Source organism: Diorhabda carinulata, chromosome X (genome assembly GCF_026250575.1).
Source record: "Diorhabda carinulata isolate Delta chromosome X, icDioCari1.1, whole genome shotgun sequence".
In the NCBI taxonomy this organism is placed as follows: Eukaryota; Metazoa; Arthropoda; class Insecta; order Coleoptera; family Chrysomelidae; genus Diorhabda; species Diorhabda carinulata.
In genome coordinates this window covers 14,082,784-14,104,387 of record NC_079472.1, presented here as the reverse complement: position 1 = coordinate 14,104,387, position 21,604 = coordinate 14,082,784, and the positions used below count along the sequence as shown (strand labels likewise).

General features: G+C 32.2%; 1 protein-coding gene across 2 annotated transcripts in view; it reads right to left on the bottom strand.

Annotated features, from left to right (window-relative positions):
- LOC130901634 (uncharacterized) overlaps nucleotides 1-21,604 on the bottom strand; it is an 88,157-nt gene extending 66,553 nt beyond the window's left edge. For both annotated transcript variants that reach the window (XM_057813137.1, XM_057813138.1), the window contains exon 1: nucleotides 21,291-21,604. In XM_057813137.1, coding sequence (XP_057669120.1) covers nucleotides 21,291-21,366 — 76 coding nt within the window. In that variant the 5' untranslated portion in view covers nucleotides 21,367-21,604. The remainder of the gene's footprint in view (nucleotides 1-21,290) is intronic.

The following is a 21,604-nucleotide window of genomic DNA, read 5'->3' as shown; positions in this document are numbered from 1 at the left end:
AATTAGACATTCATTTTAAACAAATACTTTATCATTTAAATACGCGCTGGCTGAGTGGTATTAGCTCAGAATTAGATATTCATTTTAAACAAATACTTTATCATTTAAAGACGCGCTGGCTGAGTGGTATTAGCTCAGAATTAGACATTCATTTTAAACAAATACTTTATCATTTAAATACGCGCTGGCTGAGTGGTATTAGCTCAGAATTAGACATTCATTTTAAACAAATACTTTATCATTTAAATACGCGCTGGCTGAGTGGTATTAGCTCAGAACTAGGCATTTATTTAAACAAATACAGTATCATTTAAATACGCGCTGGCTGAGTGGTATTAGCTCAGAATTAGGCATTTATTTAAACAAATACTGTATCATTTAAAGACGCGCTGGCTGAGTGGTATTAGCTCAGAATTAGATATTCATTTTAAACAAATACTTTATCATTTAAATACGCGCTGGCTGAGTGGTATTAGCTCAGAATTAGACATTCATTTTAAACAAATACTTTATCATTTAAATACGCGCTGGCTGAGTGGTATTAGCTCAGAATTAGACATTCATTTTAAACAAATACTTTATCATTTAAATACGCGCTGGCTGAGTGGTATTAGCTCAGAATTAGATATTCATTTTAAACAAATACTTTATCATTTAAATACGCGCTGGCTGAGTGGTATTAGCTCAGAATTAGATATTCATTTTAAACAAATACTTTATCATTTAAATACGCGCTGGCTGAGTGGTATTAGCTCAGAATTAGATATTCATTTTAAACAAATACTTTATCATTTAAATACGCGCTGGCTGAGTGGTATTAGCTCAGAATTAGATATTCATTTTAAACAAATACTTTATCATTTAAATACGCGCTGGCTGAGTGGTATTAGCTCAGAATTAGATATTCATTTTAAACAAATACTTTATCATTTAAATACGCGCTGGCTGAGTGGTATTAGCTCAGAATTAGATATTCATTTTAAACAAATACTTTATCATTTAAATACGCGCTGGCTGAGTGGTATTAGCTCAGAATTAGATATTCATTTTAAACAAATACTTTATCATTTAAATACGCGCTGGCTGAGTGGTATTAGCTCAGAATTAGATATTCATTTTAAACAAATACTTTATCATTTAAATACGCGCTGGCTGAGTGGTATTAGCTCAGAGCTAGATATTCATTTTAAAGAAATACTTTATCATATAAATACGCGCTGGCTGAGTGGTATTAGCTCAGAATTAGATATTCATTTTAAACAAATACTTTATCATTTAAATACGCGCTGGCTGAGTGGTATTAGCTCAGAATTAGACATTCATTTTAAACAAATACTTTATCATTTAAATACGCGCTGGCTGAGTGGTATTAGCTCAGAGCTAGATATTCATTTTAAAGAAATACTTTATCATTTGAAGACCTGGCTGAGTCTATTTCCAGCGATAGAAAGGATTTTACAAAAGTCTGAACATCTTTAGGCGTATTTCCAATAAAAGGAAAAGAATAATACATCCAGAACTTTGAGAAATTTTATTGAAAATGGCCTTAATGAAGGATATTTGTGAGCTGTTTATTATTTTATGGTCATTTATCGAAACTACATCAATGATACTGAGAAGGCTGATGTTTCTGCAGATTAAGTTTTGGAAAACTATTCTAAGATAATGAATAGCATAAATGCAAGAATTGAACAAGACTTTTGTCTGAAAGTGACTTCCATTCCATAAATTCAAAGAGAACAATGGAAATTCTGATATAAAAAACATGTATATTATTGCAGTACAATATTTACGATCTTGGACTGAAAACTTATACGAAGATAAAAAACATTTCACATGATATTCCTGAATGGAATTAAGTTTACAATACTAGAAGTAATGTTTTGACTGGCTGCAAAATCTTTTTTCGAACACTAGCAAAGAAAACGTGGATTTAAAGAAGATATTAACAGAAAAGAAATGGCTAGTATATTTTGAATCGATAATAAGTCAAGATTCCTTTCCAGAATTGTTAGAAACTACATGTCAATATCACTTTGCTATTCCAGTACATAACGCAAACGTTGAAAGAACTTGTTCCTTGACAGGTCAGCAATAGATGAAAGAATGCAACAGATTTACATATTGAAACTGTTGTCAAAATGTTGGTTGTAGAATTTAATTCAAAACATTTTCATATGAAAGGATTTTCACAAATACATTTTTAAAGAAATCGAGCTCTTGAAGCAGGTTAAGGCAAACCAGAAATATTAATAATTATTTTTATTGCGTCACTTATTTTTTTTTCAGTTAAAGTGCCTTTCATTAGTAATTAAGAAGAATTTAAACATGTTGATGAATATTTCAGTATCTAGAATTCAATTTTGACTGTTAACAAGATTTTACATACAATTTTTTGTTCTATTAATATGGAGACAAAATCCTCAATAATTTAGGGTGTCAAGTCTTCTATCGGTTGGTCTATCCAACTATTAGGCTTGGCAACCTGGCAACCCTAGAATGTTGATAGTTTCCATTTCCAGTTTTGATTAGAAAGTTATAATTAAGATTAGTATTTATATGCAATGAAATTATTTGAAATATGTGCATATATATATGGATGAACTCAAGAAGGTCGATCATCAAGAACCAGAAACACAAAACGAATGAGTAACCAAACCAGATCGTCATTTAAGGTTACTAGCTCTAAGAGGTGAGATTCAGCTGATTTAGCGCCACGTTAACACTTTATTATAATTTAGTAAATTGTTATTTAATGAGTTTTAAGTGAATAAAACAATTACCCAATTGAATGTTAAGTTTAAACTCGTTGAAAAGTATTTTTAGAAGAGACGTTCTAAATTCTAATGAACTGTAATCTGTAGAGGAGGCTCGTTCAAAATGCCGACTTAATAAATAGTGAAATTAATATCATTTACTTAATAATTCCACAGAGGCAATGAAAAATACCATAAAAAGATAATTGGACTAAATGAGTTCATCCTCCACATTATTAAAGTTGTGAAAAGGAACGAAATTCGGCAGTCCATTTGTCGTTAAATATTTTAACTGTAAGATCCTCCCACTATATCTCAGTTATATTCGAAAATATAAGAAATTTCGATCATTCTTTCTATTTGAAAGAAATTAAATAATGTTTTTGTTTTGTTCGCAGAATTATTTTTGCGTTCATGAATAAAACAAAACTCCATTTAATTCCAATGAGCTCTTTATTATTCTAGTGCAAAAAATTTCAATTGTGCTCATCTGTGATTCTAATATAGCGTTTCGTAATCATGACAAACATGAACAATCAAATCGACGCCAAATAGTTTTTCCATTTTCTGTGAAAATTTTCAACCAATTTCATATATTTCTACGATACCTATTACATATTACAAAAAAAATACTCGAAAATGTATTTTATCCAATGTTATGATCAATAATTTGAAATATCTCAAAGTATCTCAAAAACGACGTCCCCTCAATTTGAAGCGTAGAATTCAATGGTAAAGAGAAAATTCTCACTTAAACTCAGAAATATAATTTTTTTAGTGGAGAGCTGCATGTATCTAAAAATTTCGAAAATGAGAAATAGTTAAAAAGTATGAGGAAAATGCCAGATATTATAATATAATAGTGCGGCTTAGTTTTCAAAGTTTTTAGATAGCGAAATTCGGCACCATTTCCTGAACACCCCATATAAATTTTCGTCAAGGTTTTCACATATTTTGAAAGCTTTGTTATTGTGTTATTTATCCAAATCCCAAAAATATTTGACCTGGCTCACTTAAACTTAGATATATATATTTTTTAGTTGATTACTGTATGTATCTAAAAATTTCGAAAATGAGAAATAATTAAAAAATGGTGGACTTTGGGCATACGATGCCTTATATAAAGTTATATTGAAATTTCGCGTAGATTCCAAAAATTTAATAAAAACCATAGCATTCCGTTTAAAATAACGAAGTTTGGTATAACCGGAAGTTCCAAAAAACTGGAATTATTTTAGTTGAATCGAGCATCTCTGAAAACCCATGCAAGCAAATTTTCAAAGCACTAGTCCCTCTAATTTTCCATATACATATTGATTCAGCTCGTCGTGAAAGATCCTGTACATACAATGCAATTGTCTGTGTTAGTTCATTTCAAATTTCTCTTTAAACTATGAAGAAAATGCCAGATATTTTGATATAATAATGCGGCCCTCCAATGAAATGATCATAAATTTACTTTTGGATTTTATCAACTTTTATAAAGTTAAGGGTTCCCAATCTGTTATCCAATACTGTCTCTATCCCTCTTTCTGTTTTTTTTTATCTGTCGTGAGTCTCGTTACTTAAAGTTCTCATGGAAAGAGTATTGAGCTGGTTTTCCTCATCCTATGCTGTTGTCCGTCTTCTTGGCGTTGATCTTGAGAGTAAAATATGGAACCACTTTATGAAAAATGGAAATTGTGCACTACTTACAAAAATATATGGGTCATTATATCAAAAACACCATATATTTGAATCTCATTACAAAAAATTATAAAGAAGAATGAGTTTGCTACTTTTTACATAGTTTTTCAATGTTCAGGTGAAGTTTTCTTGAATATCCAATAAGAATATTTAGACCGATCAAAAAATCTAATCATATATTTTGTCTTTAATGCAAATTACATACTAGTTCGAACAGTTGTTCCTTCGAACACTACGTGACTCAAAAACTCATAGAAGAGTACAGGAAATAGGGTCTCGAAGACTGTAAGAAATATAAATACTTAGGAATGAACAAAATAAAAAACGAAACACTCGATACAGCAAGCAAAGAGATAAATATACAGGACATATAGAACCATACTGAATATACTGTTTACACCTTCACTACACCAACAATAACAATTACACTGTTCGACGCTCGTTTCGATAACCAAGTTATCGTCTTCAGAGACTGAAGATAAACAGTTTACCTTCAGTCTCTGAAGACGACAACTTGGTTATCGGAACGCGCGTCGGACAGTGTAATTGTTAGTGTTGGTGTAGTGGTGGTTTAAACAGTTTATTCAGTATGAATATCGCCAACGGTTCCAGAAATTCCAACTGATTTATAGAACCAAACAATATAAAAAGCCAACAAACAACGAATTTTAACACGATCCTGCGTGTCGACCGAAATGGACTTCTGGAGAATACCAGCAAGCAAATCCAAAACGGACAAGATAAGAAATTACAGAATAAGGGAGATAATAGAGTCAGACACACATTAATCGAATTAATCTGGTATGGTCATATACGAAGAATGTCTAAAGAGGACACCACGAAGAAAAGGGAGAAATACCACGAAAAATCTGAAGAGATATAGATAAGGAAACGCAGAGAATTAACAGAAGATAAATGGCAGTATAAAGACATGGGAAAACTTTGTATCAAACTAAAACGGCTTAAGAATCTAGATCAACTTTTTCCCTTCGATTGGAACATAAAATGTCCAATTTGAGTTTCACTCTTTGCAGCTTGTTGATTATATTTCAAAAGTATCAAATTTGTAGTTTTCTAATCCATTGTTTTTTTGCTTTCAACATTAGAATCGCTACCTTGCATAGACTGATTCCAGACGTTCTGTTTCTCAAAAATATAAACCAAATGAACCAAATCAATGAGAACTGAAAAGAAATACCCCACATTGATTCATCTTCATAATATATATTCCTAATTGCCTTCAATTGTACTGAACGAATGAACATCTTGTCAATTTTCAAGATGTTTTGGAAATGTGATTATTCAAAACAGGAATCGTAATGAATATTTAAATAGTATAGATAAGAATAAATAAATAATTTTTGGACGTTGTGAATGGTAAAGCATCGAAAAGAGATTAAGGAAACATCATATACATCAAGGAAATGACATAGCAACAAGTGGTTAACACATCGATTTTAATAAATTCTTTATTCCCAATCTCAGTTTGATTCCATTGAAAGGTATTGTGAATGATATCATATTAGAAAGAATTGGAGTATTATTTTTTCATAATAAACCTGCTGTTTACTTAGTTTCATTTATCATATTTCTTAGTACAAGCTCTAAGGATAGATTGATTAGTTTAGCACATAGTATTTTGTCTTTCTCTTTTATCAATTAGGATTCTTAAGGTTATCTTCTGCTGGTCAGTACACTTGCTTTTTAATTCCTCCAAAGTTATCGCGGAAAGTCTTAATTTCGTTCCTATCCCTTGGTGTTTCATAGTATCATCTTGAATCTGTTTAATTGGATGTTATGCTTTACACGCAAGTTTTTGCAATTTATAGTTGACATTTTTTGTTTATTGTAACAATTCTCTGCATTTTCTTCTTCTAATTCCTCTCAATTTACTTTTATGTCTAATTTCTTTCACTTAGTTTCGTATAAAATGTGTTTTTGTGATAAAGTTTTTCTTTCTGAATATTCTTCTTTTGGTTTAAATCCATTTTCTTTTCGCTTTTTTTAAAATTATATATATATAATTTCGTAATCGTATTGACATATTTTCTACGCTTGGATAGTGACGACTGACTCATATTATTTCATTCAGATTGTAATTTGAACTTTCTTCATTAACGTGTAGCTTCAACTAAGTGATGATTCTCCAAGGAATAACTAATTAAAACAATTAATTTCTACTCCATTCCGGTGTTATTGAGGGCTTGTATTATAATATATGGTTAACCACTTGTTCCATCCCGACCGCGAACTACAGCACATTTTGCGTGCTGGAAACATTAAACAAAGATTGAATTAAAGAGAATTTGTCAGAACCGCGTAATTAGAATGAGTTTTATTAGATAAACAACGGTTAAAACTGATATTTGAAATTAAGTTTACCGTAAGAAAATACTTTGTTCAACAAATTATGAATCAAGATAATCACTTTTAAGCTAGGTGATCCCATTTTTCGATAATTGTGAAGTTTGACCTATGTAACATATCTAGTAAATGTAGCAGGGTCCAATATCCAAGAGTTTTATAATAATTATTATAATATAAAACATTGAGTTTAATGCAGCAGAAACCAAGGCTGTTGTTTTTACACAGAAGCTGGAACTGCAGTTCAGGATTTAGTCCATTCTAGACATAAAACATCACCATCCATCACCGCAAATTCTCTTCTTTGGATGTTGAGGTTGGTCAATGCATAGTCACGTGTTCGAATTAGTTAAGGCAGCTTCACAAAAACTTGGAGCCCTATTCTCACCTCTACAAGGCCCAGATTCGTACATCTTTTGAGTATTAAGCACACATTTGGAATTAGGCTCCGAAGCATTTCTTGCACTCAATACAGAAAAAAGCAATTCGACTTATAGGCTATCCAGAATTGACTTGGACACTTTAGATCATAAAAGAACCGTCATCCGAGCTATCCAACAATACCACCTAGAGCAGTTTCTGCAAGACCTACTCGACAGGCAGACGTGGCTCTTGAACACCGAATTCGCCTTCAAATGCCCAGAACGTCAATTTATCGAGACTCCTTTCTATTACAACCTACAGAAGCTCAAAATCAATATCTACAGGCATCTCCATACGACAGACACCACTCAAACTAGGTTTCACCCTCTTGTGCTAGCTTTTTACATAAAAAAAGACCTTTAACAAAAGGTATTGCCCTAAAATCGAGTAACATAATTGGAAGTAAGCTATAAAATAACTAATAATCTATTTCGAATCGATCATTGGAGCATTGATTCTTGTTTATCTCTTTCATTCTCAAAGTTATAGAAAGACGATTATGTCATTCGCTTATATTTGAAATGTATCCTGAAAATGTATCATATCGTAAAAAATCCATTAATTCTGTGAACCAACAGTTGGGATTTATCTTTGCCATAAACCACCGATAACATCGTAACTAGCTCGCTCCCTCTTTATTAGTCCTTTATTTGTCTATTCCCTCGCAGCCCGTCTCTCCCTTAACATTCATTTAAGTGTCAGCAATTATCATGAAGAGCTTAATGTGTATATGTGATATATTTACTATCCATGGACAGTCATAGCTACAGAAGATAACAAGCAGTGAAATAATGGATCACAAACATTACTGAAAAGAATAAAGAGAAATTTAGTTTACTATTCGACGAGGGTGGCTTTTTATTTCAACCACCGATCGTACAGGTCAATTCCCGTTGAGTTGTAACGCTATTGATTCTCCTATCAACCGTTAATTGCAGCGGAAATTCATTTTTGGAGTTTCATGGACGTTACAATACTGATGCAGAGTCCATTGTGACAGGTGATGAGACATAAACACAAAAAACAAAACGACAATCACTATGGATGCACCCAAATTCTCCATCCACAAAGCTAAAACGAATCTTCCACAGCAGACAAAGACAAACGAAAAGGCTTATGGAATTGTTTTGATCCATGACAATGCTCGTCCACACAGCGTTCGTGACACCCAACGATTCCTTCAGTAATTTCAATGAGATATCCACTATACAGTCCCGACCTAGCACCGAGTGATTGTCATCTTTTTCCTTATCTGAAGCAGTGACTTTAGACAAGATTTGTGAAAAACCACATATGTACAAAGACAATAAAAGTTGAAGAATACCCCATAAGAATGAGAAACGATGTAAAGATAAAAATAAAAAAGAAAGAAAATTTGAAGAAGAGATAACAGAATTGAAAGAAGACTACCAAGTAAATAGAAAAATCTTATTAGAACTGAAAAGAATCAATTCCAGAACGGGATTGTCCACAGAAAATTACGATAAAGATAAAATAGGAAGACAGACACTATTCAATATAATCATGGACGGAATCATAGAGAGAGCGTAATAAGTTATTACTCTCGTACATAAAAAAGCGTCAACAAGATCAAAGCAGAGTGGTTACAGAGTATGAAAAACACCTGCAGTACCTAATTTATAAGATAAAAGCAACGGTAGATCAATTACTAATAAGATTATCAATGGTTATAGTCGAAGATTCAATTGGAAGGAAACTAGTTGTGGAAAACAACAAAAAACATGCCTTGGAATCACAGGCTTGCGCTTCTCCAAAGAAAGATGAATCGACATTCTGGACGTCTGCAGCTGAGCTCGGTAATCATGAGCTTCGTCTGCCTGTCGAATAGGTCTTGCAGGTACTGCTCCAAGTGAGATTATGCTGAAAATCTATCTGAATTTTAGGAAATATTTAGTTTATTCTGTAATAATATTCAAAATTATTGTACAACTAAGTTTTGGAGTAGTTTTTCTCACTCTCGGGTACATAAAATAAACATAAAATATAAAACTCACACCTGGAACTTCAATAAGTTCAATTAAGGTCTAATACTGCTCCGAATAGATCTGGATAGCTATCAAAAAGGTTTATTATTTCTCCAACAGTATATATTAGAATTTTATTATGGTTTTAGCGTCACTTCATTTTTTAAATAAAACTAAAACGTGAAAAGAGAATTGGATATGATAAGACTGCAATTCAAACAGATTTAATGGCAACTATTAAACTCTATCGAACCAATTACATTAAATAAGTTGTAGATGAAATGGCTCGTAGACGCGATATTACAATTTTGTGACTGCTAGCGTATTATTGCGAAATTATTCGAAAATTTACGTGGAAGCTTCAAAATTACAGACGTGAAAAGTTTGCTAGGTACTGCAATAGATGAAGTTACTTCATTAAATATCAAATATTGATTTAAGAAAACAAAGAATTATTTCATAAGTTTACATTTTTTTTTACCATACCACCGTTGTACCAAGATGTTAATATTGTGTATCTAGCGTCAATTTTCGCTTTTTATATTAGTTTGAACCATAAATAAGAAATGATAAATTTGAAGAGTTAGTTGGATCATATGATTTTGAAGAAATAAACGAAAGAGATGACCATCACTTACTATTATGCCAAGATGAAGACATGAAAATACGAATACATGGTTCAAACTTCAAACTTGTACTACAACGAGAATTCGAATGGTTTTCTGAAAGTTATAGTTGACTAATTTCATTTTTTGTTTGTTAGACTATTTGGAACTCACAAAAAAATCTTCTAAAGTTCCGAATCTCGTCAAACTATGTGTTAAAAATTATGAAACAGTAGCCCAAAGTGAAATTCTTGGTCAATGAGAAATGAAATACTCATCAAACAATGTTTCTCCGACATCAAACACCTTTGACCAAAGTTAAATGCATTCCATGTTATAACAACAAGCAAATTAAATTTCTAGTCTGTTTTGTACGTTATATACTACATTTCAGTACTGTTAGGAATGTTGTTGAAAATGTTTGATAATGTACACGCAATTAATGATATAAACAAAATGTTTATATTTTAAGATTGTTCATATGAGACTAAAACATAAAATTCCTTCTTCCCTTTTCACACAAAATCGTTTCAATCATATTTGAGTTAGTAATTCCTTTGACGTCTATAGAGTTAGAGTATCCATTCAGCAATTTTTCCACTTGACCGGACAGCTCAACAAACTGTCTATATTTCGTTCAATACATGTCGTATATGTCTTATTATTTCATCTTTAGTTTCTTGTATATTTCGTTTTCGATTCAAAGGATAGAAAAATTCTTTTCTGGATTGTAATATAGACAATAATATATTCCAATTAGCAACCTGACTGTATCAAATTGTTGAATATCGGTTACTGTTCGAAGTCAAGATAAAAGGCGTTGAAAAGAAATGTGTATACATTTTTTTACAATGTTTCCGAAACTACTAGTAGCATTAGAGATAATCCCTTGACTTCCAAGTTATTAAATCGTACTGGATTATAGCAAGGTCCTCAAACTGCCTCACCACGATGTCTCGGATTAGCTAACCACCACGCCTTCACTTTTGACATCCACTTCCACAGGCTTCCGCACTACTGCAGCCGATGTGCGTTCACCAGGTGACACGCAGACTCCTATAGATCTAAGCGAATCTGCCAAGAAGATAGATGATCTTCAAAATCTTTATCAAAAGCCTGGCAATAATTTTAATGGATGGATGAAATCTTGATCTCCACGGAGGTAATTGCCAAAGTTTGACCATGAAGCGTCACATCTATCACTGGCATCTGCACCAAACTCCATCAACGTTTTACTGGCTATACAACTTCTACTAGTAACGGACTTCTGGTCTGGAAACGGACTCCCCTCGTCATCTCAACAGTATCTGGATTTCATAGCCATCGATATCTTGTTGTATAACGCGACCACCAGCATCTTCTCCCATTGCAAACACATTCAATCGATCTTCTCTAATACGCATCTAATCTTCCTAGAGCCTTTATCATGGGTAATTAAATTCGGTAAATCCAGCAACCAGTTACGTGGGCTCTTCCACATCGACCATATAATCTGGTACTGGTCAACACATCACTCCTAGATCCGATAAAACACCCAACAACCAGCTTCACCTTACGCGATATCAAAAAAACCGATGAGAACTCTTTGGTAAACCACTCTAAATTACCTCCAACCTTTGACTACCGAAGACCTAGATAATATCGATACCTAAGACATAGTTTGTTCAATGGAACCGTCTAAACGCCCAAGTCAGGCTTGAAATCAATGCTTGTACATAAGAGGCGACTGGAGACTCGGTGAAGCTGAGTAGAGAAATGTAACTGTTCAAGTTGAACTATTTCGACCCTATATTTTATGGGAGGTCAACCTACAGTTTTTATAGCGTCGGTTATTGTCCTCAATTCATTTTTGCCCTGCATCTCTCAGTTCTAGTCACACACTCCAATACTTTGCTTATCCTGTACAATCCGATCTTCCCATATACTTTCCTCATCTCACCATCAATAGTTCTACTTTGTTGGACGAGTCCAACAACATTTTTTAGACGACGCATAAGATCCAAAACTTTTTCAATTACACTGAGGAAAGAAAATAAATAACAGAGAATTATAAACAATTGATTTATTGAACAATATAATGTACTTAATGATATTTGCAATGTTTTTTTTCATTATCATTCATTGTTATTCATTAATTTAGACAAATAATGTCAGAAAATTAAAAATTTAAAGTTATGCAAAATTATCGAACTGAAACTGTCAACTGTCAACATTGAAGTGGATAGGTCACATTAAGGAAGTTAAAGTTGTGTACTCCAGATCTGAAAGTGTTTTGCAGTACTGAACTGTCATTTTCATTACATGAAACACTCAAAACGCAGCTTTCGGTATATAAATGAATACAGAACGAAAAACTTTCAGATGGCGTCGTCAAAAAAACATTTTTGATTCGATTGTGTCATATAACCTTATATGTGCTTCGTCCATATTTGTTAGTTTCATAATTTTCGGCTCGGTTTTTACATTTTGGAACAAGCGAACGAACCAAATGTGAACCTGATACATATGAGGGGACTGGAGACTCAAAGGATTTTAGTAATATAAGGAAAAAAAGTTACAAATCTCATATTTTCATAAAATTTTCATAACTTTGATTAGAGAATACGTGTGTATCCCACGTAATTGCATGCTTGTTCTGTTGATAGTAATTTCAGTATAATGTTGTGATATTCTCGAGCACGCTAGCTGAGTTAATTAATGTTAGTTAACTTGCTATCTTGAACTTGGATATATTTCAATAATAAGTTATTAAACAGATTGGTCAGTGGACTATAAACACTATGGGAGGAGAATGATGACCCTAGGGCATGTTATGTTGTCCGCCCGGACTTGCGCCATTATAAATAACTTTGACGCTTTGGCAATTTGTATTTTCCCTAAGGTGGAAAATAGGAAGTAACGCAACTTCTCTGCATGGAAATTGCCATCTCATTTGTTTTCATAGTCGTTATGAGAAATTTAGTGGTAAATACTTTATTTGTTTCGCTTTTATTCGCGAAAAAAAATTTTCAAGTAGATTTTTGAGCACTAAAAAACATGAGAATTACACGGAGTTGTTCACACTTACTTGGGAATGATATAAATATGATAATTGATTAAATTTGGACCATATACTTCAAAACTGTAGGAGGAAACTTTCAATTACCAAAAAAAACACGTACATCAAATTATAGGAATTCGAAAAACAGAAAAGTTGTAAAAAAATACTTTTGGAAATGTTTCGTAAAGATAAAATGCTATTTGAGCGTCAATATTATCTTTAGGGGAATAAATAGTTGAAATTGATATTTGCCTTGTTTTAAAATTTATTCAGGTCGTTTGAACATATTGTTACAAAGAAACAAGACCTTTATTCTCACAATAATATTGAGAGTTGATATGTGAAGAATAATTTCTATTAAAATCTCGTTATTCAGTAGAATCAGAATCATCAAGCTAAAAATCAGTAAAATTGTTTAAAATACAATTGAACATAGAAGAGTTTTTCACGATTATCAACAAAACGGTAAGTTTTATCATGGAAATAAACAAACAAAAATTGTAGATCATAAAATTATTTACAAAAAACGTATTAATACTTTTTTTCTACAACCCACCGTTATTGAGATATAACGATTAAAAAAAAAGTTGTAAATTTATAATGTTTCAGATTTACTGTCGTATTTAATAGCTACAACTTTAGCAACATCTTCGTCAATTGATAATTTATTTGATGAACTTATGACAGTTCTAGCCAGTCAACAGAAATTTCTTACAAATACCTGCAACAAGTCTTGGTGAAACCATTAAATACGACAACTTTTACAATACTTTGAATCATTATATCTCAGAAACAGTGACTTGTAGGAAAAAAAGTATTGATACGTTTTTTGTAGATAATTTTATAATCTACAATTTTTGTCTAAAGTATTTTTATGATAAAATTTACCGTTGTACTGAAAATTACAAAAAACTCATTTTTTTGACAGAAACATTCAAATTCTATGTTTAATTGTATTTTAAACAATTTTCAGCTTGATGGAAATTTAAGTAACTTCGTCTAAATTGACCGGACTATAAGTATAGATTGTCACTCACAAAATCGGAGGTTAGGCTCTGGGAAATAAATGTCTACCATATATTTTGATGAGAAAAGATGATGAAACAACTACCTTGGTTAATAGAATAATCCCTCTAAAAACTGAAATATCTCAGGGGAAAAAACATCACCTACTTTCGTAAAAGTACATAATTTTCTCTTTAAATTCAAGGAAATCTCAAGTTGTGCCCTATGTAAAGATCATCCGATAATATCTATACAGGTGTCTCATGTAGTTTAATGAATTATTAGTTCAAATAAATAATCAAGTTTAATAAAAACAATAAAATAATCATTTTTTTATTCAAACTATTTTAATAAAAACTTCTCATAGATACACATTCTAGATTACGTGTAGTGAAATTAATAGTAGAAAAAAACAATGTCATCGTGTTCTAGGGGTTAAATAAAAATTATGTGGATAAAATTTAACATTTTTTTTCTACGCGTTATTTTTTTAAATAATAAAAACACCAAAAAATCGGTACAAATTTTGTTTTTTGCGATTTGCGCTGAACCTATGCAAAACTCGTTTTTGTAATTATGGGCAATATTGTAGAGAATTGATAAATCTTCAAAATAAGCTTTTATAAATCAAATTTCGATAATTTGTTGCTCATATAATTTAACCGAAAAGAGAAAATTTTTAATTTTTCAAATTGTTTATAATTTGTTTAATTTTAAATATAAAGGTTTCTTATTCACAGAAAACCGAGATCTCGATGTACTTAATCAATGCTCTAAAGATGGGCCCTGTGGCCCCAATAGTTTTTGCAAAATGGCAATTAAACCATAGGAGGCCCTTTTTTTCAAAGGGCCATTCTTGGTCACCGGATGGTCCAATCATCATTTGGAAAGTCGCGTTAGAAAGAAGAAGATTTAAACTAAAAGTCCCTCATCTCAGTTTTTTGAATTTGAATCAAAAAAGTGTTCAAAAAGGAGTAAAAAAAATTTATACATTTTACAAACATCTTATAAAAATATCGTAATACTAATGTCATATTCGAAAAGCTGGCAGTTTAATTCGGGGCCAAGTTAGAATTTTTTTTTAAATTCACTGCGGCTTTGTTTTCCAATATTAAGGAATGATTTTTGCATTACCAAAAGCCTTTTTTTATCGCCTCATTTAATTTTTGAATTGAATAGACATAATATACATCGGTAGTTTTTGTTTTCTTTTGCAGATAATCCACAAAAAACTCGCATCCCAAAATACAGTTAGCATTGGTGGTGGTTCATCCAACTTCTAAATTTTATTGTCTTTTCTATACATTATTAACGATTAAAAATTCCCCTTATTAGTATCAACCAAGTATTCAATCAACTTGCGTTGCTCGATACGATCCGTTTTGATACTAGAATGTGTTCATGGTAGTAGACGTTGAGGAAATCATTTCAATAAAATAATTTTAATGTCTTGATCTGTAATGTTGATAATTCAGTACGTTTGTATTACGTGCTGATAAATATTAAATCAGTTATCTCTTAGAGCACGACACGAACTATATCGGTGACTGGTACAGAACGAAACATCAATTCAAATAGACAACGTAACGAATTCTTATGTCCTCTTCATCGATTTTTAGTGGAGTGCCATAAGAAACACGAGTCTCCTGAACGGATTTTTGTGGAACTTATGGACGTGCTTGCTACCTCAAATACAACTATCTAACGTTATAATTTACATAAAATATCATGGGATTTTCTTTATGGTATAAATGAAAAAAATCGCCGACAACATTTTGAAAGAAATTTTTAATTATTGTGAATGTAAATAGCGACAGATAAGGTTTAATCAGCGTGGTGTTTGTTAGAGAAAATTTGTATTGTGATGATTTCCATGGAAGAAAAAGTTGAGTAACAAGTTTGTTTGTAATTTTGTGTTTCTAATTGAATCGCGGCTAATAAATGCTGCATAAATGCTTTAAGAAACCTACTTTATCGCCAGCGCATCAATTTCAATGGCATAAAGCATACAATGAATGTCAAAAAGTCGTCAAAAACTTGCTTCTTGCTTTTTCACCTCTATCACGATAACATTGGAAAAGTTGAGGAAAGATTTACTCAACCACAAAACGAGAGTTATCTAAGGTTTTGGCTCCGTTTAACTTTTTCCGTTTCTGGAACGCGCCATAATTCTCTTAGGGTACTGAAGATCATATCAATTGAAGCTTACAACGAATATTTGGGAATTTTAATGAAGTATTGGGATGCTTCTATTGTCTCAATTTTGCAAGTGATGATAAATATTTGTGTTAAAATACGTAAAAACAATTTTGGGAATCTGATTCTTGGCAGGAATCTAATAACAAATACCTGTCGTTAGGAACAGTGTTGTCCTTATAATAAAGAGAAGGAAATTCAAAAACTACCAGCCTTATACATCTGCTTTTGAATCATGATTTTTGAAAAATCTTGCTTAGTTTTACTATATATACGATTTCGATTGTATTAATCAGTTCGTAATTCTAGCAGACTGATAGAGAAGTATCATCAAATACCTTAATCGACATTCTCTAAAACTTCATTGAATATTTCAGGGTACCAATTAAACAGCAATGGGGATTGAATGCACCCTTATCTTATTTCAGTCTCGGGGGAACTTTGGTAAGCTACGAAAAAGCTAGCGAAATTTTTATTATCTAACTTTTATGTAGAATTTCTAGCATCCTATATCTTCGACACACAAACTTGTTCCAGTTCATTCTGACATTCAGTAAAACAATGGTACTTTGACAATTTCGTGACCTTGACTTTGTTGGAAGAAGAAATTGCTGAAACTGAAGCCTATTTTGAAGCTAAAGACAAATCCTTCTACAAGCACGGTATCGAGAAGTTAGAGAAGCTTTGGCATGATTTTATTGATCTTGAAGGATGAATAAAATCAATTTTTGTTAGAAAAATGTGTTTTACTAAGTTAGTAACACGGCTTGTTGAGTGATTTGTTAATTGTTGAGTATTGAGGCTTGAAGATCGTTCAGATCGTCAACCTCCGATATTTCGGTTACAAAGGAAATATTAGAAAACAATCCTAGTACCAGCACTTGCCTATTATCAGACTTTTTTGGATCTAAACACGAATTATCCGAGTTTTAAAGAAATACTTGAGTAGAGTTGTGTACACAGTTCCTTGTCCTACCGAAAAATTATCGTTTTGTGACTTACGATGAAAAATTGATTTATCTAAACAATCCGAACATGGAAAATCAGTGGTTAGAAAAAATATAACTATAAATATTCATCCAAATAACTCCTATCCAGCATTTAGATTTGAATTATTATTTATTCAGATCCGTGGGGAAATTTTTGCATGGCAAAAAATTTGAATCCAAAGAAGCTGTTGAAAATACAACGCGACAATTTATTTAATCTAAGCCCAAAGAAATATTTTACCAAGATCTCAAATAGCTTGCTAAACGTTGGGTTATAAAACGAGGGGGTACCCAAAAATAACCAGAATAGCATTGCCATGGGTGGTACTGATTTCTGCCGCTAGGGCCTGCCTAGCGCAAGTCGTCGCCAGTTCAGTGCCGCGCGGGCCGTTGACCTACCACGTTCTGTTCTTCACTAGTGACCATTTTTGCTAGTGCTGTTTCACTGCTATTTCATTTTTCTGTGATGGCAAATTTAAGTAAACAACGTTTGTTTCTACTCGGTAAAAACGCTGCTGAAACTGTTTTAATGTTGAAAACTGCTTACAAAGATGATGCTATGAAGAAAACTCAAGTGTACGAGTGGTTTTCTCGATTTAAAAATGGCGACATGTCGATTGATGACAAACGTCGCTCTGGACGTCCATCAACTGCCCGAACCGATGAAAATTTTGAAAAAATTCGAGGGCTTGTGCGCACAGACCGTCGACAGACAATTCATCAACTGTCTGAAATCAGTGGAATATCTTGGAGCTCGGTTCAGCAAACAGGTGACTGGTTCTTCCACGATGACAACGCACCTGAACTTAGCCATTACTGTTAGCCAAATTTTGGTTAAAAATAACATGGTTCCGCTGGCCCACGCACCTTACTCGCCTGACCTGGCTCCGTGCGACTTTTTCTTGTTTCCACGCATGAAAAGGGGCATGAAAGGACGACAATTTGAAAACATTGAAGACATCAAGAAAAGAACGAGACAGGAGCTTGCAGCCATCTCTAAAGATGAGTTCAAACAATGTTTCGAACAGTGGCATTACCGCTGGGACAAATGTATTACTTGTAATGGAGAGTATTTTGAAGGGGAAAAGGTTGTTTTGTAAATATTTGTAAATATATAGCATTTAAAAACAAATTCCGGTTATTTTGGGTACTTCCTCGTATATGATTTCATATTAATGCATCTAAATATTCTTAATTTTAGGTCTCTTATTAAAAAAACTAATTTTAAAAAAGAAGAGACCTAAAATTAAGAACATTTAGATGCATTAATATATCAAAAGGTCGAAGAAATAAGGAATTAAAGAAATTGATTTCATATTATTATATTTATAATGTATTTAAATTGCATTTCTATGATTTGCAGCTATATAAAATTAGATCTAATGATTAATAACTTATATATTACACTAATAATTTTTAAATCAATAATTTGGAGGCTATTACTAATTTTTAATCGTATAACGACACCTTATAAAATGAGAATTGGACAATAACTTGATTTGTTACGCAAAATCATGATGCAACATGCAGCGAAATATGTTCTATTATCAGATTACGTATTATAAATTGGATTTCGTACATTTCCATACAAATTCCATTCAAAATGGAGTATATACGTTTATTAGAATATTATATAACAATGATATGAGTAAAACTTCGTAGTTATTGTCATATCGGACAGTAAACTAGATGTGATGGAGTTCAGTTAAACATTTAAACTAATCTAGTCCTCATTTATAGATCTGTGAATGCATTTACCGGGCTCAGCAAGAAAATCTGAAAGTTTTAACATCACTCTCGATTCTCAATTTGTATTAAAAGGAATGAAAAACCAAAATACAATATTTTTTCTATTACCGTGCGTAAAGTATGTACTTTGGGCACACTTTCGAGTCCGTAAAACTGTATTTTACGCATTAGAGCGTATGGCAGACGTATTATTAAGGTCTCTGTAGTGTAGTGGCTACAATACGAGGCTAACATGTAATAATAATACGGACTAGTGATGAACGACAAAAAAAATACATAGTAATGAAAGACAATAGAAAACCGTATCACTATAAAATCACAAATAAAGAAGACAAAGAAAGAAAAATAGAAAAAAGCAAAGCAAAAGGCAGGAATGATCTATCACGAACAGCACACACCAATAAATGCTCGGAAATATTTGGAATTCAAGAAGGATTTTGTAGAAAAAGAGCCCAAGTACGAGGTTGGTTCCAGAAGTACCTTGCTTGACCTAAAAATGAAAATAAACTTAATTTTAGTAATAACTTTTGATTCAACGTAATTGTTCAAGCGGTAATCCGTTCTGATGTAGGTGAAGAGGATTTACAGATCTATACGACTCGCTTTAAGTCCAATTTGTTCTATTAAGTCTTCTAAACTGTATGGTAAGTTATCGCAGACTCGAATTTTTCAATTACCCATAAAAAATCAAAGGGGGTAAGATCATCTGATCTAGTATTGATCCACGTATTTCATTTCACCTTCATTCAACTTTGTATCCAGAAACTTTCGAATTTGAAAGCATAAATTGGTGGTGCATCATCTTGTTGAAACAAGATACCAAGTTTTTGATATTATTTAGGACCCGAAATTCCGCAATTAAATCCGGAGGCACGACCATGGGAGGATGATCCAAATCTTCCCCTGATTTTTTATCTACAATTATGTCTTTTTACTACCATTCTAAAAATTCCACACATTGAAGAACATTTGAATTTTGATCACAATGCCTCATGAAGGTTTTACAAAATTCCAAACGTCAGTTTTTATTTTTCTTTGAAAAATTTACTACAAAAGACTGGCTATCATTTTGTTGTAAGATAATTTCTGTTGTAGTACTTTAAGGGATTGTCTTCTAATTACATCGAATGATTTAACTTTACATGGTCGATTATTCTTGCTTCTTGGAGCATCCTCCACGCTTCCCTTCAAGTTCTGCTTACTGTATCAGTCGAGGTCTTTCAAAATGTGTTTCGTTAAATAAAGAACATCCGTCTTCATGACTTCCAAGTCTATCGTCGTAACCCACCACTAAGTTAGAATTCCTGGAACCGTTGATATTCATGCTGAACACACTATTACCATTACACCAACACCCACAATTACACTATCTGAGGCGCGTTTCGATTACCAAATTATCTTCTTCAGAGACTGAAGGTAAACTTTCAACGTCCAGTCGCTGAAGATGATAACTTGGTTATCGAGACGCGCTTCAAACAGTGTAATTGTGGGTGTTGGTGTAGTTGTTGGTATAAACAGTGTATTCAGCCGTAACCTAACATCAATATAATTTCTATCTTTTTTTTTCGGTTGAAGGAACTAGCAATAATAATAAAATAACACCGACGAACAGATTTTAACCTAAAAGGTCACATTTTGGGCTCCGGCTAAGCTCATCATGCGAATGTGTGTTGTCAGGGTTCGTCGGAAGATTTTGTAGTGTTAATATGTTTTCAAATTCCCAAATGGGGCGCCACTCAATTTATTAACCTAAGCGGAGAAAGGTAAAGAAATAAGAGATATCTTTAAGAATAAAACTAATCGTTAAGACAAAGCATAATGATTTGAAAATTAACAATCATTATTATTTTGATTTCATTAGATTAGATTTGATTATTAAAAAAAGGAAATTTTGAGAAACCTAGTAAGCTCTTATTTACGATCAAAAAAGTAAGATAATAATATGTATGCGTTGAAACAAATTATGAAATACAAAAGAAATGTTTCAATTTATTAAAAGAATACACTAGTTGTATTTGAAATTTGAAATTATATATTGAAATAATCAAAAAAACTGATTAGAACCGATGTTTTTACTTGGTAACTTCTTTTAATTATGTAGTATTTTTTATAAATTCAAAATAATGCTTATTTTGATTTTTATTAATCTCTCATTTTTTTGTTATGTGATGAGTTTTGCATTTTGTTATTCAAAATGAAAGTTGAAATGAAATGAAAAATGAAATAACATCCTTAACTTTGTTGTTAATCGTGTTGAATTGTTATTTTTCTTCTAATAATAAGTTAAAATAATAATTTTTATATGTTTTGCGTTCGAAGAGTTTTTGTAAGTAATTTTTGCACGAGTAATTTAAGAGACAATCACTGTTCCATTATTTGATTTGATTGATGATAGAACTCACAATATAACAAACTTTCAAAGCATTTGTAATGATTCGGGTACATAAAAATCAATTATCTCTATGATTTATTATATTTAGAAAAGCACTTACCAGAAACTACAAAAAGCAGAACAATAACCAGAAGCTTTTTAGCCGAATGCGTTGAAAACAATCTCCACTTTTTCATTTTGTCGGATTTCCCAGTTCACAAAAAAAACACAGATAAAACACACTTCATAAAATACGTACAACCAAAATTAAAAACGATGTATCCACAATTATACGAAAAATTACTGTCAAATTTTCAATTCCGACCACTTGTCTTCATAGAAATAGGGTAAATACGTCTGTTGTTTTTGATACCAACCGCGCGAAACTGAGAGGGAGTGCAACTTGTTCTCCTCCTGTTACTAAATGCTACTCCT